The 23,547-nt window shown below is 40.4% G+C and overlaps 1 protein-coding gene across 3 annotated transcripts in view; it reads right to left on the minus strand.

Moving 5' to 3' along the window:
* The window catches only part of ATP8A2 (ATPase phospholipid transporting 8A2), a 280,952-nt gene extending 266,069 nt beyond the window's left edge, over positions 1–14,883 (minus strand). Inside the window, exons 1-4 of one of the 3 annotated variants that reach the window (XM_063394699.1) lie at positions 14,451–14,883; positions 2,028–2,127; positions 1,299–1,397; positions 393–438 (exon numbers count right to left, since the gene is read on the minus strand). In XM_063394699.1, the coding sequence (XP_063250769.1) occupies positions 393–438; positions 1,299–1,397; positions 2,028–2,127; positions 14,451–14,551 (346 nt within the window). In that variant the 5' untranslated portion in view covers positions 14,552–14,883. Of the gene's footprint in view, positions 1–392; positions 439–1,298; positions 1,398–2,027; positions 2,128–14,450 lie in introns of those variants that run through there. The other 2 variants (XM_063394698.1, XM_063394700.1) reach the window with 2 other exon arrangements.
* Positions 14,884–23,547: the final 8,664 nt, after the last annotated feature.

Genomic DNA, 23,547 nt, shown 5'->3' on the forward strand with positions numbered 1-23,547 from the left:
CTTTAAATTCTTCTGACAGCAGCTTTTAACATTTGAGGGGGTTGTTGGCTTTTTTAGTTCTGAATGTTTTGGTGTTCAGTGTGGTTTTAGAATAATCAGGATGGAGCTTGGTAGGGAAAAAATTGTTTGGTTTTCTTGGAGGAGCTGAGAACCATGTAACTTTGTACAACTTTGAAATTACATGAAATCATAAATTCTAATAATCCCCCCAATGTCTCACCCTTAAGTGTGAGACCATCAATCATCAGTCTGAAACCTTTGGCAAAGCAAAATCCTAAATTATGGGTAAGCACCTAGTGCACAAGATGCGCATTCCTCGCCATCATGACACTTACACAAAAGTAAGCATTCACTATTTGCATTTTAAATACTTACAGACTGCTTAGTCTTACCTACTGTTTTCTTTTTATTCACTGCACTGTCTGCCTTATGCCTTTTCTGTAAGGAAACAAAACATTTCATTACACCTCATTACACTTCATTACAAATTCCAGAACCATTAGAACTAAAAATACAACAAACTGCAAGATGATAGATTGGGTCCTTTTCGCCTATATGGGGGTTTTTTTGGTTTGTTTTTTTTTTATAAGTCACAGATCATCTAAATCCAAATGGTTTGTAAAAGAGTATAAGGACTACAATTATCAACTTCAAAATGAAAGTCCCCCTATCGGAAGTCAGGCTCAAACCTTTCTCAGTGGTAAAAAAAGTGTCTCCAAAGCTGAAGTTTTTTGAACAAAAACAAAAGGAACAATGAGGACCATGATATTTAGACAGTAGATGTACTTTAAATTCCACGTGCTGTTCTTTAGACTGATACCCAAATGATTTCACTCTTCAGTACTGATGAGTGAAATTTTTACTTTCAGCAAAGCAAAAAGACCTCATTCTGATGTAAAGTATACAAGTCAGCTAGCGCAGATTTTCCCCAAAACAGTCTTCTCTTTCCTTAAGTTTCTTGCCTCCCCCTTAACCCCCTTTTTCAAGATCATCTAAAAAGGCCACATATTTGTCAGGGCTCTACAATGTCTTTCTAATAAAAGACAAAATAAGCAAGTTTGAAGAGGAAGAAAAAAATGTCCTGATTTCTACTGTTGTCTTGTTCACCAACTATAAAGAAAACATTTATTTTGGTGTGTTATAGAAATTCTAGTCAAGTGCTTTCAAAGTCAAAACAATATTTTGCTGCTGTTGAGCAAGGACTCAAAAGACTTCAGAGATGCATTGCTTTATGGCATCTTATAGCTTTTTTTGAAACATTTGGTCTTCAGCACAGCCTTACCCATAATCATACTCACATAGTCTTCTATGATTTCTTTGATGCCAGCAACTGTTAAAATAAATAGCAATGGCACCAAGGTGGTATATCTTCCTGTTGGAGAGACATCTGGAATTTGCTATGAACAGAGAGGAGACCCATTTTATATTTTATATATTTATAAAATATATTTCTATTTTATATATTTTTTATATTTAAAATTAATTTCTAGTACATTTAGAATTTTATGCAAAGGTCTCAGAAAAGAGAACACAAAGTTCTCTGATTCACTGTGTGATTTGTGCCTCACAGATAGCAAATTTCAGCAGGCAAACTAGTCCGCAGCCTAGGTAGGTTTGAAGAAAAAAAAAAAAGAAAACACTGTTGTTGTACATGTCTTTTATTCTATTTCTCTTCTCTTTACAAGAAAATTATACAAATTATATAATTCACATGGAAGCAGTGGTAATCTGCACAAAGTAAGCAGAAGCTTCACATGAAAGTTACACATTCTTTTCACACAATGGTCAAAAGCTGCACGTTTTATGACACCACTTATTTTTACTTATTAAGAATAAAAGCTTCACTTTACAAACTACATTGAAAGAAGTCTCTAAGCTGTCTTCCAATTTCAATTAGCAACAACATACCCCATTAATATTACTATTAAAATAAGTTTAAGATTTGCTTTGCAGTTCATCATAACAGAAATAATTTTTACTGCATTACCATTTCATTTTATAAACAAGGCAAAGCAATAAAACAATACCTGCAGTAAGGCAATGAAGAGGAAGAATGCATTTGCAGCTTTTCTTATCTGCTCATACAGGAATCGAGGTAGAAATGTCACCACGCTGTACTTGGCTGTGCTGCAGGGCAGAAGATTTTCATCTTAGTACTTCATCAGAATATCAGGTGAGCATCATGACCAAAAAGTCTGAAAGCCAGTGTTAGAAAGCAGTTCAAAGACAACAAAAACACACATTTAGAATATAGAGTTATATATATCATATTGGTTATGATAAGGAGCTGTACCACACAAGAGAGGTGCCACACAGACCCAGAAGGCTCTCAGGCCCACTTCTATCACTGGTACCTTTGTTACTGGATGAATTATCAGATAACTTACCATCCATCCAAACTTCAGCACTTTGAACAGGCAAGCCTTCTTTTCAGTTCCAAGCACTTGATCAGGGCTTACCTCTCATCAAAACACAGTATTTAAGTGTTGGGGAGGCAGAGTTGATTGAGAGAAATTAGAAATTTTGCAGCGAGTTTTTGAAATGCCTCATTTCCTACTTCAGAATGACTTACTCTCAGCTATGAATAATCCTCCAGAACAATACACACTTTCAGATTTTTTGGCTTTTTTCCTATTTTATATATATAAAAATATTGTAACTAACATACATATAACTGAATTATAACTCCTATTTCTTCTGCCTTAAAACAAAAACATACTGCACTAACTAGCCTTAATCACCTACATAATTTCTTGTCATCTTCACATCAAATCCATAATGGGCCTGAGTACAACTTCAGAAAAAAAGTGTCAAAGTCGACATGATAATTTAACCACTACTATAGAACCTTCACCTACTGAACTACTGGTCATCAGCATGAGTTGGAGTTTTAACAACTGAGCATCTCAATACGACTTGCAAAGGCCCAACAAGCAATGACAGGAATTTTCAGGCATCATTTTATTTGGGTACTGTGGTTGTGGTTTCATTTTGGGGTTTTGTGTTTGTGCTTTGTTCTGGTTTGGGTTGTTTTGGTTTTTTAAAGAAGTCTTATATTTCCAAGGAACTGAGAACATTAAGATACTTGCCTTTCAAGAAAAAAAAAAGAAAAATTGTTGCCCAATTCCTGTTTTACTGACATTTCCTAGCAGTGCCAAGACCAACTCCCCATAAAGTCTAGTCCTCTCTCTCCCTTTCAGAAGGCTCTGAAAGCCTTCCAGATCAACTGAAATGGACAGCATTGCTGTTCAGAAAGGACTAGGATAATCAAATGCTTTAGCTACATGATCTGCCTTTCACAACAGGCTGCTGCTATGCATGAAACTCTTACTAGCTTGATCCACAAGCAGCTGAGTTCAGAGGGGTTCTCTTACCTCTGCATGGACAAGGTTAGAGTATGACATTTTCCAGCTTCTTGCTTTAACCACCTCCTTCTCCTTCTTATCTGCCCCATCCCAACTCCAAGCCATCAAAGCAGACACTGTTGCATCTTTCAAAAAATCAAGCAGTAACTAGATGTAACAAGGCACAGTTTGTTTGAACACTAAAGAAGAATTAGTGTGACAAGTTGAAAAAAAAAAAAACCAATACCATTAGAAACCAGTTAAGATACGTCTTGTCTTGGGAACTTGCCTTGTTTCCTCTTCAAGCAACTACAAATCCCCTTCTATTGCTACCACTGCTCACCAGAATCAAATATTTAAATAATCAACATAATATTTCACAGAAATTTCAAGTGGTTGGACTTCATCATAGCTCATATCTACTAAGCCAAATGAGGGAAATCATACACATAGGTTTAAAACAAGTTCATTTATTATACAAATGAAGTTACTTCCTCCAAGTGCTGTTAATTCCTTCCAGGTCTAGGTTAATTTTTTTTATTTTGTTTTAAGCCACATTTGCTTGATCTCATGTGTAATAACCTTCCTTTAATACAGAACATAATTAAACACACATCTCAGAATTACCTTGTGACTTAAAAATATGGGTTAATCAAGTTCACAGTTTAGATCCAGAAGCAAACTCTCCAAGCAGTACTAATTAGACACCAAGCAATGGTAGATTTTATATCAGAACAGTATTCTTCTAGGTACCACACTGCTATGATTATAAGAACACAAGAACTTGACTGCAACCAAGCTGAAACATTTATTAACATCATTCTTTTACCTACCAACTTCACAGCTAGCTGGCTCAAACATGATTCTTACTCTAACAATTATGTTAATACCAACACAATAAGGCTCTTTTGAAAGATGTTTGTACATTCTAAGTCACTCCATGTATTCTGTTGCTTAAGTAATTTGACAGATGCCCACAGAAAACGGGTACAGCTCTAATTAGAGGCAGGCACAGTCAGCTGTTACCATACAGGCCAGGAACAGCAGCCATAAGTGTGAATAAAAAGCAGATACATGTTATTATTCAAAAAGAAAACTTCTTACAAAAACCTAACTAGCAGTCTAAACTGGGCATGTGCATTCAATTGATTTGGCTCTGAAGAACAGTTCTTTAAATGATAAACACAATCCTTATTTTTAAATAATATTTTAAAACTCTTGTGCTCCCTCCCAACAGATAGATGTGTAACAATTTCAGGATAACCAAAGCTCAGGAAAGTTAAAATCTACAGATGAACAGGTAGAAACTTCAGTCAGCCCACTCATTGCACAGTTTTGGTCACTAAAAATAAATAACTGGCAGGTTAGCTCTCTGACCAGCCCCAATCAGGCCACGTTAACTCTGAGAATACGAGGTCAGCAGCTCACAGAACAGGTTGAGGAGGGTAGGAGGCAGAGGCAGGTAGAGGAAGGAAGCACAAGTGGGAGAACAAACTGTTTTTTCCTAAAGCAACAGCTGTTAACTATGCAAACCTCACTTAACTACACAAGTTTAAATGTTGAACAGGTGTGCAAACATGAAAAGAGACGTCTCCTCTACACCTGCAAGTTAATTCACATAAGTCATGTTTCAAGTTACACCACTGTGCAAGTCAGGAGGAACAGTACAAAACTGTGTTAAACAAATGAATTTGGATACACCTGACTACAGCTGGCTCTGGCCCCACTGTTTCTAGGGCAATGAAAAGATTTTTTTGCAAGCAATCACTGTATAATTTGCAAAATGTGTCATTCACATACTTTAACTTGCTACTGTATTACTAAGGTACCAGGGATTGCCTATAATTTTAATAACAGTCAAATGAAAAGTAGCAAACAGTGCACTCAGAAACTCAGTAGCACTTCTCCAGTATAGTTCCTCTATTTATTCGTAGGTAACTTTTGCACAACCACTCCCATTGTTGCCTTTTTCCCTGTTTCCCAAAAACATTTTATCAAGTCAGATTTTACTTGACTGGCTAATTGCTGAAGAGGCAAATGCTGTCAGTAATGCAGAGCTGTTACCTTCTTGAGACACATACGTGTGCTGGCAATATGCCACAGAACACAGCCTGCACTTTTCCAGTCAGCCATCTGAAGTACTTCGACCCCTTCCCCTAGAAGGGTAACTCTGAGATGAACTTCACCTTCAGGATAGTTGTGATTAAGACAACAGGACCTCCTTGAGATACATTGGGTCCCGTTTCCAGGGGTCACAAGTACAACAAACTGTCCTTTCCTAGACAGCATTCATGCAAACCTACTCCGCATGCCACAGTTCACACACTTGAAATAGTCTCCAAAAGCTGAAGGAGGAGCATCACTTGATGTCGGTGCTTTTAACACGCATCAATTTGCGGGAACAATTACTAAGAAAGCCAGGCACAGACACCTGAACCACAGCAAAAGGGCTGGGTAATTAAAGTGAATGTTACAGACCTGAACTCTTCTCTCACCAAACAGGCTTTGTGTCCGTCAACACATACAAAAGGTCAGATGCCCAGTAACTGAGAAGGAAAAGAAAAACCCCAGAACACCCAAGCTGATCTGCTTGACTAAAGAGCTCAAATACTGTCTTCAGTGGAACGGTGCTAGCATGCTAAGGTCCTGCCAGGCACACGACACTTCACAGCAAGACTGACACCAGCATCTGAGGTTCTGCTAAAGCTCTCAAGCACAGAGGAGGTATAACAGGCTACCTGCAGGCAGTCACCATTGCAGCAGGAGGCACAGCAGCAAGCTTTACGCATTTCAAGAGATACTAACAGAAAAAACAACATTCACTTATTCTATTGAGTACAGAGATTGCCCATTTATAGGAACATCTCATTAACAAGCTGCTGCCATGTAGAATACTGAGGAGGTGTCCTAAACCCAAATGTCACAAACAAGGTTCTCAGCAGTTGCATACATATGACAGTGAAAGATCATCTACATCTTTGCACATAGGGAAGATGTGTACTTTCTTGAAACTTGCTAAAGAGACAAAAATCAACCATTTACAAGTTCCCAAAAAATACATCACAAGGGCTTATAAGAAGCAATTACTTACATGCCAATGAAATGATTATTGGTTGACTGAAAATTAGGTCCTAAATACCCATTTCGGGTTTTATAACAGGGAGCTTGAACAAATGCAGCCCTAATTCCATTGAAGGGCCTTGCTCTGTCAGATGACTCCTCGAGATTACAGTTCTTACAGAGGAAGACTCCAGCCAGAAAAGGTTTCACATCTCTGTTTATGGCTGTATGCTCCTGTCAGCCAAGAAAAGGGTATGTGGTGCTTAAATACCTGAGACAGCCCCTGAGCTCAGGGCAAAACAAAGGAGCATGAAAGGAGTAAGACTTGCTCTTGCGTAGTAAAAAGTGCAACAGCTTGAATACTACAAGATATTACTGCTTAAAGCTTGCCAGAGCAAAACAAAAAAACGAGAGTCGCCACACTATATCACACACTATATCACCCAGCTCTGGAACAACCACTGTACACAATGGTTGGACCATAGTCCAAGTGCCTATTTTATTTCCATCTTTCCCTGCACTCTGCTACAGTTTCTCCATAAAACCAAGATATTTTATATATACAAGTTCACATATTATCAAAAGAGGAAGATGGTTTTAAGGGACATTCTTCTGCTTCGCTACTGAAACATCAAACTCTGAAAGATTTCCCAACAATGCTGCAGCAAAACCGTAGAAGATGAATCTGTTGTCTGAAACGATCCCCACAGACAATGCAACTGATTGGGAGTATTCAAATGCATTAGAATTAATCAATTTTAACTTTGAAACAATTCTAGCAGCTTCCAGCTGAAGAAAACTTATCAGTGGGATAGTGTTCATCCCAAGCACTTCACTACTTCCCTACATTCCTTATTTCTTAATTTATAGTATGGGCTCCCACCAGAAGCAACTAAAGGCACCACTGTTTGGAAAACTTGTTCTTCTCTCCATTTGTTACAGGTAGAACTGATCACGTCTTAGAATCCCTGAGCCCTCTTTCCTCAAATCATATGATTTAGAGGAAAATTATTGTTTCATGCAAGTTTAAAAGAGTCAGGACATATTAACATAGCCCACTGATTTCCCTGCAGGTCAAGTTCCATTAGAACTTGCTTTATGTGGGCCTCAGTGATCTGGGTCTGCTGCAATAAGAAAACAAAAATTCTCCAGAAAAACAGTTTATTCCAGTTAAATTCAAGATCTCCTAATATAAAGTAAGGAAAAGAAAAAAAAGCAGACAGCTGTCAGCTAGACAACCAGCCACTAATGTTGAGGAGTGTTTTACACAAGGGAAAATCTAAATTAGCACAGACATTTCAGATCACTCTTACATCATTATTTTCTAGTCATGCGCATCCTGAGTGTTGCATACTACATCAACACCTAATAAAAGGTAGGGAGCTAAGTGCAATACTCAGTGGTTACTGCTTGAGCAGGCAAGTGGTGTTACCTGGCCTGTGCACAAGCTCCATTTCAGGAGCAAGATGATCAGGCTGACAAACCCAGCCTGGCTGAGCTACCTGCACTTCCTCCAAAGCTCCACCTGCAACAATCTTATCTTCAAGGGCTTCAGTTCAGCTCCTATCCTTACACAGACCACTGCTAAGACAAAAGTACATGAAAATGCACTATGAACTCCTGTCCACTGAAGCACAACAATCCCATTACTTTCCAGTTCATTAGGATCACCTCCCAACCACGCAAGGATTTTTAGAACTTCTAACCTGAAGTACCTTATTCCAAACTACCCTGGGATCAGCAGCCCTACTGCCACATACATAAGCAGTGAAAGACTGCAACAACAAATGAAATTGATGTTCATTACCAAAGCAAATACTATTTCCACTAGGAAAGTCTCCTACAGTAGCACAGTCCTAGTACAGAGCAGGCACTGCCACAACTGCTTACGCTCAGTTTAACCTGAAAACCAGATCACGTGTCACATTTAATAGAAGCATGAGCACTTTTGCTCCAAAATCCAGTACCCTGGAGGCTTTTCCTAAAGCATGCAAACGGAAGAGGCCTTTCCATGAGCTCTCTATTCATGAAATCCGTACAAAAAGGGGAACAGATTCCTGGCTGGTTTTCAGTAACAAATACCTTAAACAAAGACTGTTTAGAAACAGTACTAAAAGCTCTGAAAGCAGGATATCGTTTCAGCTTGCATGTGAGGTTATGACTACAGTAATACACCCTTGCTTTGCAGTAGCCCTGCTGGCAAGGACAACTCAATAAAAACAGCTGACCAGCACAGTTAACCTCAAACTGCTACTGTCTAATAAAGTAAGTTTAGCACCAGATTTAGTTATTGTGCAAACACAGAACAGCCTCCACTTAAACACACAGCACTGATATGAAGATTGAAAAACAATATCAAACAAGTCACATAAGCTAGCTAACTGTCTAAAACTGTCTAAATTTCTAAATCTAAATGTCACCACAACTTAAGCAGTGTTTATTTTAGTGACAACCAGGGGGCTGGCAGAAGAAATCAATATTTAGCCAGTGTTGAGAGAAATGTAATTATCTTCACAACCCCCAGAAACCATGTGGAATGCAGTTATTACACTTCTTAAACTCTACTTAGGTCCACTTGAGATAATCTCTTCTATCTTTTTCTACAGGCCACTAGCAGTCACAGACATCTAAAAAGAGAAAAAAAGGGACCCAGTTTAATTTACCTGCTGTGTTGCTACAGCTGATTTACGGAATTCATCATGCCACAAACCACCAGAACAATTACAGGATACCAGAGAGCTCAGTATGCAGCAAGTGAAAGGGCACTAGAACTCCCTCATCTGCATTTTTTTTTTCATCCAGACATTTAATCTAGGCAAAATCCAACAATTTAACTGTCCGTGGGTTCTTGCCCTAGGAACAGTCCAACACCAAGGATGCAGCAGCTTCAACTACACTGGCATAATCTCTACACGCAACACCAGGCATACAATAACAGGTACTTTTAGTGAGTTTAATGGCTAAAAGAATCATTCCACAGTTGTACCCAAGTCTTTTTCATTGTGGTAGATTGCAGTATCAGCAACAGCTGCACTGCAGGAAACAAGTTTTTGCTTATGTAAAAACTATGTTACACTAAGTATTTTTATTCACTTGAAAACACTATCTACCTAAAATTAAAAAGAGAGGATTAGTTTAACACATGTTTAGATTTGTATCATTCAGATTATAATAATACATCCCTTTTTTGAAGAATTTCAAAATGCTGTTCTGCAGTCAGGCAAGCAGTCTGTTCACATGACAACAGAAGAGTATTTCAAATCTAACACAAACACAATAAAACAAATGGCCAGTGCCTGAACTCTACTAAGAATAAACTGAACAGAAATAGAGGTATTTTTACCTAAAGAACATGGGTACATCTTGGTGCAAGATGAATATTGGGCTGCACCACTAAGTGCAGAGAAATTCATTACACATAGACTACAATCCACATTTCCAACCACAGATCATAAAGAACACTACTCAGGTTACAAGGGTCAATACTAATAGGTTTGTGATACCAGCAACTCCTGTTTCACCACTGAGAACCTCCCCACACATTCAAAAAGCGTTAACACCTCTGAATCACAACTGACTTCCACAGAACCTACACACAAGCCAATAAAGCAATGCACTTGGCTTCATTTAATGCAACACACATGAAATCAAAGGAAGAATAAAGATTGTGTCTATGGTTTTGTCACCAGCACGCATCCCGCAAACACTGCTGGGACAGTCTGGGACCACGGATAAACAGTATTCTAATAAAGCACTTATGATTCCATTAGACACCTTGCTACAGTCTGCAGGGCTACATTCTCCAGGCAAAGTGCTTCTGTCTTACAAGACAAGAAATTCAATCTCACCTTATGTTTTAAGACCTTGTACAGTTTAAAAGTAAACACTGAAGGCTTTTTGCTCATTACCTTTTCTAAGAGAATTTAATTTCTGCCTGTATGGAAGACAAGTTTCTGAACTGAGGATTTTCTGGATATTATAATGCAACTTTTGGGACCACCCTAAGAGATCAATCCACTAAAGTCCGTTTTCATAAGAAACTTCTGAACAAGACTTTTAGATTCAAGATTCATTAGAAACAAGTTCAATTTTGCCCTTCCTGACTGCTGCACTGTCCAACCTCCCACTCAAGCCACAAACCAAGACTGAACCTGGGGTCCTGATTCAGATGCAAGTCAGATCTGCACCAGGATGCACTACCAGGCCTGGAATAGAAGAATATTACCTAGAGCAACATTTACAAAGCAACTGCAATGTCTTCAAAAATTTGGAAATAATTTTCAATGCCCTTACAATTATCTCAGCACACTTGTTCCTCCAGGACTAATAAACCTTAAGTCCAACTTCTGTTGCACCAACACTAACACATGCAACAAGTGAGGGGCTCAAATCACTTATCTGGTGATTTTTACTAAGTGCACTGGAAGAAATTGCTATAACAGTACTCTTATACATTCAGAACAAGCCACAGATATAAGAGCAGATTCTTGTATTACTATGAAATATCCAGGAACTGTATTTACATGAAAACAAAATTTATAGAACATTCTAACTTCAAGTAAAATATCCAGTCTTCATGAAGGATACATTTGGAAAAGTCTTCATGCCATTACTTGTCATCTCAGGAGTATTACACAGCATTCAATCCCCTACCATCACACTCCACCTGTATTTCTTTAGTCTTACAAGGCAGGAGGGAAGCTCGTTTCCCATCTTGTGGGCTGACCTTGGCTGGACACTTGGTACTCCCTGATCTGTTCTATCATTGCTCCTCTCAGCAGAACAAGAGACAGAGAAAGTATCATGGAAAAAAAATCATGAGTCAAGATAAAGGCAGTTTAATAAAGCAAAGGTCACCAAAAAACTTACTCCCTACTTCCCACTGGCAGGCATGTGCAGCCATTTCCCAGGAAGTAGGGCTCCAGTACGCAGAGTGGCTGCTCCAGAGCACAAATGTCGCAGCGAGCAGCACAAAGCTCTGTAGAGAGACTGGAAATTTCCTCAACATAAATGTTTCATTTCTCACTGGATTTGAAAGTACAGAAATACTCTGGTGAAACTGACAAATGTTTAAGTTATGTATGCTGGATATGTCAAAACAGGTACTGGTTAGCTGTTGTAATAACAAACATGTATTACCACAGTACAGCTGTGTTGGACAAAGTAATAACATTTATTCATTTTTTACTTATTTCAGAGCTTCTAAAATGCTTCAACTGAAAATAGAACATAATTTACCTTTTATTAAAAGGTACAAAAAGTAAAACATACATGAAATTTTTCAAACTGAACAGAGCAGGACTGAAGACAGGTAGAAGATGTGTTTCTACAGATGTAATCCCTGCTGCTACAGTATAATAAACAACAGTGACAGCCCTATATATCCACACCTCAAGGGCCAAGCTAAATCTAGCCTGTAACACACACCCCTATGTTTTGAAATGGTTTGTTACAAAGTTCCAAGAACACAAAAGAAGTTGGCCACTTCTCTGCACCTTCTCCTAGTCTCATTTATGCCAGAGAGTCTGGGGAAAGAAGGAATGTTTTCTTCTTTCTACATCCTCACACTTCAAGGCTTCTGGAAGTGTTAGTGCCATCTTGCCATCCACTTAACTCTTGCAATAGCACTACATATTACTAAGAAGTGTGAATAAGAGATTCATCTATTCTTATTAACTTATCCAAAATTAGTTTGTCCTCATGCTCCCACAGGCATTGGAATTCACTTTTACCAGTGCTTCTTTACCCACAAAAAGTCAAGCAATTCAAGATGTTTAGAACATCTTACATAAAAAGCCATATCACTAACCCATCCTCCTTCATGCTCTGCACTTCCATTTCCTGCTGTATTTTGCTTTGTTTTGAGCAAGTTTTTCGCACTACCCTTAATTTAGAAAACTTCCTCTGAACATGCACAAATTCCCACTGTTATTCAGAGAATCCTCAATGACTACCACAAGTTCTGACAGTCAGAACTCATGCATTTTAAAACATGCTGGTTTACTATTTTCAGTTTAATTTTCCACAGGTCCTTACACACAGGTAAGGTGTTTACATGCTTACCCAGCACCTTGCTCTTTGGTACGCTGATGCTTCCTAGGGAGACAAAACATCTGCAAATCCGCCAGTACAGAGAAATCCAGTCCTGAATGAATTTCTGAAGCTGAGCACAGTTAAGTAAGAAAGTCCAAAGGCAATAGAGAATTGCAGCTCCCCAAGAGAAAGTCCAATATACTTAAGTAACTAAGGCCTCCTTACTCAGACATTACAAGCTCAGTCACCTTTGCCTTCAGTCCCACCAGGCTGAGGGAAGAAAGCTAATCCAGAGGATGGAAAGAGCACAGGCAACGTCTATCACCCTTTAAAAGTCAAGAGATCAAAGCTTGCTTACTAAGCAGCAGCAAATCATTATAAAGTCAACTTAATTTCCAAGTGACACTAAGGAGCTAAGGTTCCTAATCAGGTAAGGAAAGCATCTCTACTTTGCTATTACACTACCTGCTCTTTGTCCTATCCCTCAGATACCAATATTCCTTATGACTCAAAATTTGCCTGTCAAGAGGCAAAGAGGCAAAAAGGTATTGAGGAACTTATACAGCTATCAGGGTATGGCTTCCAGACAGCAAATTGGACACAGCTGCTCTTTAGCAAGAGAACTGTCAAGAACAAGTTCTTGGTAGCAGAGTCACACACTACTTTTCTATAAGATTTAGCCAAATCAAAACAGAATCCCTTCCAGAAAACCTAAACTACAGATTCTGCCAACCCTCTATTCCCTGTTTTTCCTTCTTAGAGCAGGGAAAGCACAAATAGTCTAGCCACAGGAAACTGTTAAACTCATCCCTCAATTAGTCAAGGAAAAATAAAGCAAGAAAGCCTCCACTGTTGCTACCCACACAGCATAAGGAAGATACCGAGAAAATGTGCCATTTTAACTGCTCCTAAACTATAGACTTTCCCAGGCAAGTATGTAACAAGTCAAAGTTGAGGAGAAAACCACCTATAAATAAGTTGCTGTGCTGCCCAGAACACCAGCACCCTTCCAGAGGATATTCTTAGTATTGCCCTTGGTAATACACACAATAAACCAGATAATGGAAATCATCACTTCAGCAGGATATAAAACTCCTCTCTTTTCATAGAGGTACTCATTGTGTAAACAATTGAACAATAACCCAAACATCTGCATAAACGAACAGAAGCCTGCTAAACAATGCTCCTCCTTAGTCATGACAGGAGCCATCTGTTCATCCAGCTAACCCCAGGCAAGTGTGGCAAGCACCACCACAACTTGCTCACGTTATGCATCCTTGTACTCCGTGTTTCAGTCCATGTTATTTATGTTTCCAAACTGCAACAACACAGCATTAATCATACCACCAGATATGTTAACACATACACCCCTACATAAAAGGCTCCAAACAGAAAAGAAAATAACCTCTAGTCCTCAATTAAAAGACACAAGTGGACCATAGTCTTTTACAGATCAGGATGCAAGCTTGTAGTTTCTGTAGTCATTCTTGTCCTGTTAGATTTACTTTCTTTTTTCTGCCTTTCTATTCTATACATTTTTTATGTACTTAGCCTAGTTGTTCTTCCAACTGAATGCTAGCTTTTAAGGGGACACTTCATGGAGTTTACTGGATTCTACTCAAAACCCTCACTAAATTTTCACAGGTTAAACCCTGCATACAGAAATAGGTCCTGAATGAATAGGTCCTGTTATTCCAAAATTCAGTGCCCTAGTGAGGTGAATACCTTTTCGTGCATCTTGCCCACACAGCTCCACCACCTCCCTGCTCTCACTACAGTCGAGGGAAGCAGCTCATCACTTGCTGCTGCTGGATTCGCCCGAGCACCGGCCAGACCCTGGTACCCACGGCAGACAACAAAACCACCCGCCTCGACAGACGCGCGTTTTATTGTGTTGAAACCCGGCGTGGGCAGGGTCGAGAGACAAGGGAGAGGGACCCGAGCCCTCCCAGCCCTCGGCCGCGGGATGTGCGGCCGCCGCCTGCAAAGAGAGAAGCGGGGACTGCTCCGTACCTGACCCAGTTGTCGCGGAACTTGCTCTGCTGGGGTTGGTTCAAGTAAATGGTGCGGGCTGGTGCCTCGTCCAGATCCGCCGCGGACGTGGCTCCGGACATCTCATCATCCGCCTTCTTATAGCCCGAGGTGGAACAGACAGGTCCTGCAAGGAGAGCGCGGAGGGCAGGCGGTCAGCGAGGGGCCGCACCCAGCGGAGCGGGGCCGGCAGCTCCCGGGGCCGCGCCGCGGGGAAGGGCCGCGGGTGGGCGGCGGCGGCGAGCGCGCCCTGCCCGGTGTTTACGGCGGCGGCGGCGGCTGTAAATAACGCGTGTCCGGGGAGGGGGCGGCGGCGCCGGCCGCGGCCAGCTGGCGGCGGGGACAGCGCGGGGCCCGCGCCCCCCGCCCCGCGGGGATGGGATGGGCCGGCCCGGCCCCGCCCCGGGAGCGCCGCCCCCGCGCCCGCCCGTGCTAGCGCCGCTCCCGCCGGGAGCCGCCGGGCGGTCCCCCCGCGCCCCCTATCCCCCTTCTCCGGCCTCCTGGGCTCCGTGGGAGGGAGGGGGGCAAGCAGCATCCTTCGCACCGCCGCGGGGCTCCGGGGCCCCTCGGTTCCTTGGCGCTGCCCGCCCCCGCGCGGCGCATCCCGAGCGGCCGAGCCCGAGCCCGCCCTCAGGGAGCCGCGCAGCATCCCCGGCAGAGCTCTCCCAGACCCCACGAGGGACCGAGCTGCCTTCCCCCGCCACGGGCACCATGCGGGGGCTACGGCCGGGCACCTGGGCAGCCTGTCCCTAAAGCTAAGGCTCAGACTGAAGTGATAAAAAAATACTGTCTTGCTTTACACGTGCCTTTAAGTGGCAGAAGCGTAAAGTAATTTTCATTTCCCACTCCTCTGGAGTGAATTGAGTTCTATGCGAATTGTTTGCCTTTACATTAAAAGAATACAAAAACATAAGGGAAAGGAGATAGCTATTTCCTGCCAAGCCTCAAAACATTACCGAAGTTGTGGAGACAGGTTTATTACTTTCCCCTTCCTTCCTGAGCCATGGAGATACTTTAATTTAGTTGTGCTGTAAATGTAATATATAAGAATTTATCAGTTTATTAAATAAGCCATGGATTTACAAGCTAGCACAGGTAGCTCTAGACAACAGTATGACAACTTGTTTCATTAGAATGTAGTAAAGGTGTTATGTTAACATTATTTGAGAACTTCATTGAAAGGTTAATAGAAGCAACAAACTGTCCTGTGAAGCTGTAAAGCAGTAAACCTACTGTAAGGCCAAACCTATTTCTGATCTGTGTATGAAGCTAAGATGATACTGCAACAAGCTGATGTGACTGGACAGCGGCTAAAAAGGACTCCTGCAATGAATGGGAGAGGCCCCTGAAACTGCATCCTCCTTAACTAAAGTTCGAGGGAAGATTTTCAGTCCTATACAACCTTAGCATATCAAACACCTAAGTACTTGCACTGTGTGAAAACTTGTCCTGTTAAACAAAATCCACTTCTAAGCTACCATTCTACTCACCCCAGACCTTCCCGAGGCTTGGTTCTGTATCGCCAGTGCAAACAGGCTCGGGATTCTGCAGGCGCCTGCCACTGGAGGGCAACGTTCCGCACTCCTGTTCCCCAGGGTCACGCACATGACCTCTGCGGGCCAGCCAAGCCGATGGGATTAACAGACCCATGTGCCTTCAACAGCACCGCCTCTTGCCCACGGCAAGCGTTGCACACTCTGAACTCATTCTTTGGAGACATTCGGCTGACTTGCAAGATCGAGGCTAATTAATTGATTTTCTTTCATTTCAATTGATACCAATTCAGACAGCAAAAATATGCCAGCTTGATCATTTTTACTTTGTGAAAAGAGACAAATTCAGAAAGTGAAATATGAAGACGATACACTTTGCAGAGCTATGCCATTATGATACTATATTAAGTTACTCAGCCTGAAGAAGCTTGCCATGACACACAAGACCACTCAGCCTTGCTGAATGGATATTTTCCCCTTCAGAAAAACAGAACTAAATGCACTACTGGATATTTGTTGTCTTTTCCCATTGATTTCATGTTGTGTAACTGCAAAGGAGATCTAACAACAATACTCTTAAGAGCATTAAGTGCAAGGAAGCAGCTTTCATCAGTTTTCCTAATCAAGTGCCAGAACAGAAGTGCAATTATTCTAGAACAAACATGCTGTAAAAATTGTTGGTTTTTTCCAGAGACCTTATTTATTTGGGGTTTTTTGCATAATATCCTCAGATGATTCAAGTCTTCCTGCTGACTAGTTCTCCTTGTGCAAAGCATTATGAAGCGGTCCCACAACTTTAAGGATTAACTGAGTCAATACAGCTGATGAAGTTCAGAGGTATTTAGGTTTAATTAATTAACTACCCTTTTGGCTGCTCTCTTCAAGACAGGTGCCTCAAGGACAATTTGTCTCATACTTTAGAAGCACTGAAATATTTTCAAAGCAGACCTGTGTGTAGAAACAGCTGTAGTAGAAACAGCTGTAATAAGGTTTTGGGTTTTGAAAGAAGCTCAAGGCAGCTGCTTCAACTCTTAGTGTAATAAGGCTCATTTTGGAAGATTGTCCAATAATCCTGCCCATCAGGAACGCCTTCCACCTCCCTCCCCTGTTACTGATCACATCCAAAAGCCAGCAGACAGTGGCCTTTACTACTGGCTGCAGATCCTCTCCTTTCCCTGAATTTTCCCGGCAAAAAAAGTTAAGGAGCCCTGAGCTTCTGAGGGCCTCCTGGTGGGCAGCAGTCCCAGGAATTACACCCCCTTCAGAAGTATTCCACTCAAGGACACCTGACCACATGCAGACCATCACTTCAGTCATGCAAAAGTAACTTGACCACTGTTTCTTGTTTCAGAAAGGCTGTGGATAAACACAGCAGACTTGACCACCTCCAACAGTTGTGGAATTTGGAACTAAAGGCTCAGCAGCTCTTATTCACTGTAGTGTTTATTTCCCTGTATCCAGAGGAATAAGACTCATTAACTTCACTAAAGGGCATACCAACTTGTCACCCTCTCTCACAAAACTTGGACCTTTCCTGTTATTCATCCAAGGACTTGCAACACTGCTATGCAATTTATTTTGCATCAAACTATTCATGCTCAATTTGTAGCATTAATAACAGACCACTGTAACTCACAGCCTCTTCATTTAGCATGTTTAGCTAGATCAGATTTTGAATATCCTAATCATATTGACCTTAAGTCTGCATCACAGAATTGTTTAGGTTGGAAAGACCTTTAAGATCCTCAAGTCCAACCATGAACCCAGCACTGCCAAGTCCACTGCTAAACCACGGTCCAAAGCACCACAACTACCTGTTTCTTAAGCATCTCCAAGGATCACAACTCAACTACTTAGATCCTTGTGGAATTTAAACACTATCTAATACACCTTGCTTCAATGCTAAGGCATGAGACACTTTCTGCAGGAGTTTAATACTGTTTCCCACTGTGCTTTACAAGTTCAGTGAGTCAGACTTGAGTTATAAACTCCTTTATAAAAAGCCCATTCATTTCTTTAAAGCTTTTACTTCACACTATTTAATGAGGTTTCTTCTAAAAAAAGATGGGATTAAAGCTTGACAAAAATAAAGATATTTTATAGCTTTCTCTCATCATTAAGAGAAACCAGACTTGATGCCCTGACAAATTCACATGGCATTTATTATCACTTGAAAAGCAATGAATTATGGTTTAATACTCTTACATCACTGGGCCTGCAAAGATGACATTTTTCCATGTGTATCTGTCTCCTTAATGTCTGCTCAGTCATAGCTTCTGCATGATTGAGTAAATAAAGTGTTGTGAATTCTCTAGCGTTTTGAAAGGCTAGTCACTTGGGATGCTTGTCAACTGTCAGAAGTCACAAGAGAACTCATGCCAAAGTTTTATCACTTTTCACTTAAGTAGGTCAGCCAGCTAGTTACTACTTCCGGCTTGGTGATGTGCTTGATTGCTCTGAAATGTGTTCTATTTCTAAGAACAAGTGATTAGAGATCAATTAAGCCCCTCACTGAAACATCAGAAGCACAAGCCGTAAGAAACAGCTGATTTGTAAAGGAGAAGTTCAACAAAGACTTCATTTCATTTAGAATTAAAGCAATGTTAGTGTTTGCAGCCAAGAATCATACTTCTGATTCTGCACACTGTTTGCAGGACTAGGATCTAGTACAAGAAAGAGCAAAAGTACACTGAGGTAAAGAAGCTGCCCCTATTTGAGAGCAGAGCTGGACTACAGTCTCCAGGGGTCCTCTCACCTCAAGCACTCTGATTCCAAACTTAGACAGTCATAAGTCAAAGTTTAAGTAGCCATACAAAGTTCCCTGTCTGCTCCCAGCTGTATTGACAGTTTTGAATTGAGACACAGGAAAAACAGCTTTCCTCAGAGTGAAAGAGAGCCTCACCAAAAGCTTCCAAACTCTCTCATTTACAGAAAACATGGCATTTTTATTAATAGTTAAGCCTCAAAGAAAGTTAACAAAGCAAATACCTGAGAAGTTGAGAGCTGTATTTAGAGTGGTGGCAGACAAGTTTGGACTTTTCCTTGCACTGTAATGCAAATTTGGCTTTCAACAAGCCATCCAGATTCAGAAACATGCTCACTTGCTTGAGATAGCATTTTTTCACAGGATTACTATCACAAACTGAGTACCAAATGAGGAGTTCTGCACTTCAGAATTGTCAACAAGTTAATATACAAACAACGACTCTGAAGCATGACTATATGAGTTTGTTTTACCTGAAATATGTTATTTCTTGCACTATTTCTCTAGCTTCTTTCAATGTTAACAGAAATGCAGTTGAAAGTTAATCTAGAAGCACGTAATGTAGGAGTTCAAAGAGGCAGAGCACAGCATGCTGCCAACAGGAGATGCAAGGCATGAACTTCAGCCACCAGATCCTCCAAGACAGCTTCGTTCCACAGGACTGGGATATCTTGACCTTGAGTTATAACCAGTTCATGTGAAAAAAATGCTGATGAACAGTGTTACAGTTTTCATTTCAAAGAATTTAGAAAACTGCCACAGTGTTCAACAGCAGAACATTGCAGGCAAACATTCCAACACACTCGTGTCTGAGCAAAAGAAGATCACGAAGATTTCACAGTGCAGCTTTTATTTTCTAGCTCTCCTATTATCAAAAGAAATTTTAATTTTAAATATGCTTCCTTCATTGTAGATCCACGTCCTGCAAATTGCGATGTCTTTAGATCACCTGCATACAAATACCAGAGTTCATAATAGCAGCAGCCTCGAAGTTGCAATATACAGTTGCAACACTGGGCTGCAGGTACTTACTGAAATGCTCAGTCAGTTCAAGACCCTCCATTTAACAGCTTGTGCAGAAAGACACAAACAGCATTATGTGCAGTCCCAGGGAAGGTACTGTTTTTCTTACAGACTAAAGATTATATGAGACAGAAAAGCTGGAAGCAAACTCAGGTCTGATATTTTAACCAGTAGGTACATCCTCCAAGTGCCTTTGTTGCTGGTTTGGATTTTCATAATATTATAATATTATATATATATATTGCAATATAATAATAGCTATAATATAATTAGAATATTAAAATATAATAGAAAACCTGCAAGGATAGTAAGTGTGAAAAATACCCCAGATTTGAGATCTTCATACAAGATTTTATTCTTAGAAGTTACCCTGAATTTGTACTGGTGACAGAACTGATAGTGAAAAACTGAAAGCGAAAAACTGAAAGCAAAAAACTGAAATTTAAAGACCTTGTGTTCAGCGCAAGCAACTTGACATAGCTATGGAACATTCCTACTGTGAGTCAAACTTAGGACAGTGGGAGTTAAAGCTCTTGGATAACTCCCCTGCTCAAGTCAGAACACAAAAAGACATCCAGACCTTTGTAGCAGATGTTTTAGGGATGCACAGCAAGAAAGAACAGCTATTTTATGCACAGCAGTGAATCAGTTTTGAAGATAGGAATTTTTTTCTGTGTGAAATACAGACCAATAAACCAAGTGAGACTCAGATGGAGACAGTAGCTCCAAAAGGATATTAAAAGCAAATGAAGCTTCAGAAGCACAAGAGAAGACCAAAGGAAGATTATTCTCTGGATTCCAAGATGCAAGGAAGAAGTTGTCATCAATCAAGCTTACAGATATTGCCCAGGAAAGTAAACAGACACAGGTCTGTAACTTCCCTTCTCCTCTTTACAGCTATGCAATGTGTTGACTATCAAAATTAACAAGATTAAGAAGGTTATTGTTGGACAGGAAAGTTAGCCACTGGAACAATGCTCATGGACTTCTAGCATTTCTCAGTCAACTTCAAGGATAGCTGCAAAGAATGCTGCTATGAAATGGGAGCTCAGCTAAGCCAGAAGATAAGCTTGGATATACTGGTCAATCCAAGGAGGACCAATCAGCCTGTGGGATGCAGCTACAGAAGAACTGCAGTGCTCTAATAAAAGCACAGATATTCACAGGATCGGTGGAGCAGTAGCTCATACATGACTGTGTTAACAGATACAGCACCAGTAGCTCTCACTTCACTAAACTGCACACACTTATGAAAGACTTCTTGTAGCTTCAGCTGATGCCAAAGCAACCACTGAGGTTAAAGAAACTAGGAGAACCAGAACTCCATTTGCTTGGACCTGTTCATGTTAAGCATAAACAGGAATAGTATGTTCCTTGTGAAGTTTAGTCACTTCTCTTGTGTTTATCCCAGATTTAAGCTAAATTTGACAACACTAAAAAAGGTCATTTTGAATAATCTTAAATTACTAACTAGAAAGTTCTTAGCTCTAAGAAATTCAAGGCATTTTGAAAAGCAGCCTCTAATTGTAAATGGAATTGTATGCCACAGAGACAGCTGGAGCCTGGGGTTTTTTTTGCATATGGCCATATTCATTTGAATGAAGCAGCTAAATGTTGTCACAAACAAACAAAACAAATTCCTAGCAGAACATTAGAGACTTCAGAGAACAGCAGCAACCAGAATTATGCCACCAGTAGTTCAGCAGAAAGTGTATACAAAGAAGATTCAGATGCACTCACACACAAATACTGCATATTCCTAGAGACAGAACAGAACTCTTACTGAGGGAAGGGATAAGAAGCAGATCCACCCAGTAAAATTCACCTACCTCTGTATGAATAACAGACATGATTCAAAGCAAAAAAATCGATTGGCAGACTACTGAGGTATGGGAAAGCAAGGATGCCTAAGGTTTCTTATAGTCTAAGTTAAAGTCTCCTTGGTGCATTTCTTTTTGCTTCCTGAAGTGACAAAATAAAGGTCAAATGTTTCTATTCTCTCTAACAATCCTCATAATGCAGCCTTGGTGAGACCACAAAATATTGGCCTAAAATAGCTTTTCTCCATCTCCCAAGTAATTTTGTACCTTCTCACTTAATGTCAAAAGCAAGTAGCTTCTGCTCATAATGCTGAATTAATAACACTGCACATGATCTATTCTTATTCTGCCTCAAGCTTCTGCCACAACTGTCAGCTAAGCTCCAAGGATGGACACGTATCACTGGTCAGTAAAGAAGTTAATTCCTTTTTAGCCCTGTCCCAGCTACCAAACTAATATGACAAAAATTTTAGGGGGACTAGTTATATAGAACTTGTCTCTGATTTATAAGAACCAATGGCACATCTGATGCCTGAAAAAATAGATTTCAGGCAGCATATAAATTAGATCTAATAGCCTGACACAAAGTTGAATACTCAGCTTCAGCAGAGTTCAACTGTTCAACACCAGAAATTTAAATAGTCAAATACTGCAGTTCCAGTAAGCTTGAGGAGCCTCCCAAGCTGTCACTAAAACCACTCAAGTTCAAATCCAAACACTTCCTGTGAAATAGGTTTTTTTCAAAGCTGTTTAGACAGTTTGCACTTCTCAGACTCAGATTCAACTCTGAAAATAGAGTTCCACATATTCCAGGTTTCCAACAATTTCACAGATACGATAAAGACATGAAGGCATCCAAAAAAAAAAGTCATCCATTTTTTCCAACCAACAGCACATGAACAAGTCCCACTAGAAACACCAGGTAAGGCAGCTTTGAAGGAGGTAACAGAGGCATTGGTTCAGTGAGAACTCTGTATACCAGGCACTAGTGTTCTCTCTTCGGGGTTACTTGGTTTTGACACTCTGGGGAACAAGAGTATTGGTAATGCCCTATGTAACCACTCACTGCTCTTTTCACAACTTACTATTATTTTTAACTCCTGGATAGCACGGCCTACCAAATGCCAGTGAAATTCGAAACACATGGGCACATATTAGAAAACAACAAACAAGTCTTCAGCACCTAAGACAGTGTGGAGGGCACTGGATTTAGAGCTGCACATTTAACATATCTTAAGAATTTTCACACACAAAGCAACAGTGCAAATGCAGGCAAACATTGGGCAAACACATGAAAACATTGTGTTCATTCTGTGTGAACTTTCAGCCTCTAAGATAAAAACTTTTAATTTAAGTTTCTTTTGAATTTTCTGCTAAAGAAATAAAATCTTTCAATACTAAGAAAAAAACTTAAACCACAAACCATTGCACTTGACAATGCACAACACTGATTCTATTCCTTACTTACAGGAACTGCAACTAATGAGACTGGATCAGAGACATGACTGTTAAAAGTTAACAGAAAATGAACATGAGGTGGCAGAAGCTACAGCTAAATTGGATTCTTATACTTCAACCAAGAATAAGAATCCCTCCTGCAAATAATCCCACTGCTCAAGGAAGACCCTGGAATTCTAGCACTTTTGTCAGATATACCCTGGATAACCATGACTCGTAATCCCATCTGTGGGCCATGTACATAACTATCAAGTACAGCACATCTGTTGTGTGAGTAGTGGAATATTTCAAAAAACAGACATCAGAAATCTCCTTCGCACAACTGACAGTCACAGCTAATCCTCCGAAGAAAGCAGCTACAGCTTTCTTGCCTCACACCTTTGAGGCTTGTTTCCCTGTATTAATATTGGCTGAAGCTAAAAATATCTTTGCCGCATCATAATTCTGTTAGCATTCTGACACCCAAGTGCTTTTTTCCTTTCTGTAATGCATCTGTTCTGTAACAGCTTTAAGCATATCAG

Source organism: Prinia subflava, chromosome 3 (genome assembly GCF_021018805.1).
Source record: "Prinia subflava isolate CZ2003 ecotype Zambia chromosome 3, Cam_Psub_1.2, whole genome shotgun sequence".
In the NCBI taxonomy this organism is placed as follows: Eukaryota; Metazoa; Chordata; class Aves; order Passeriformes; family Cisticolidae; genus Prinia; species Prinia subflava.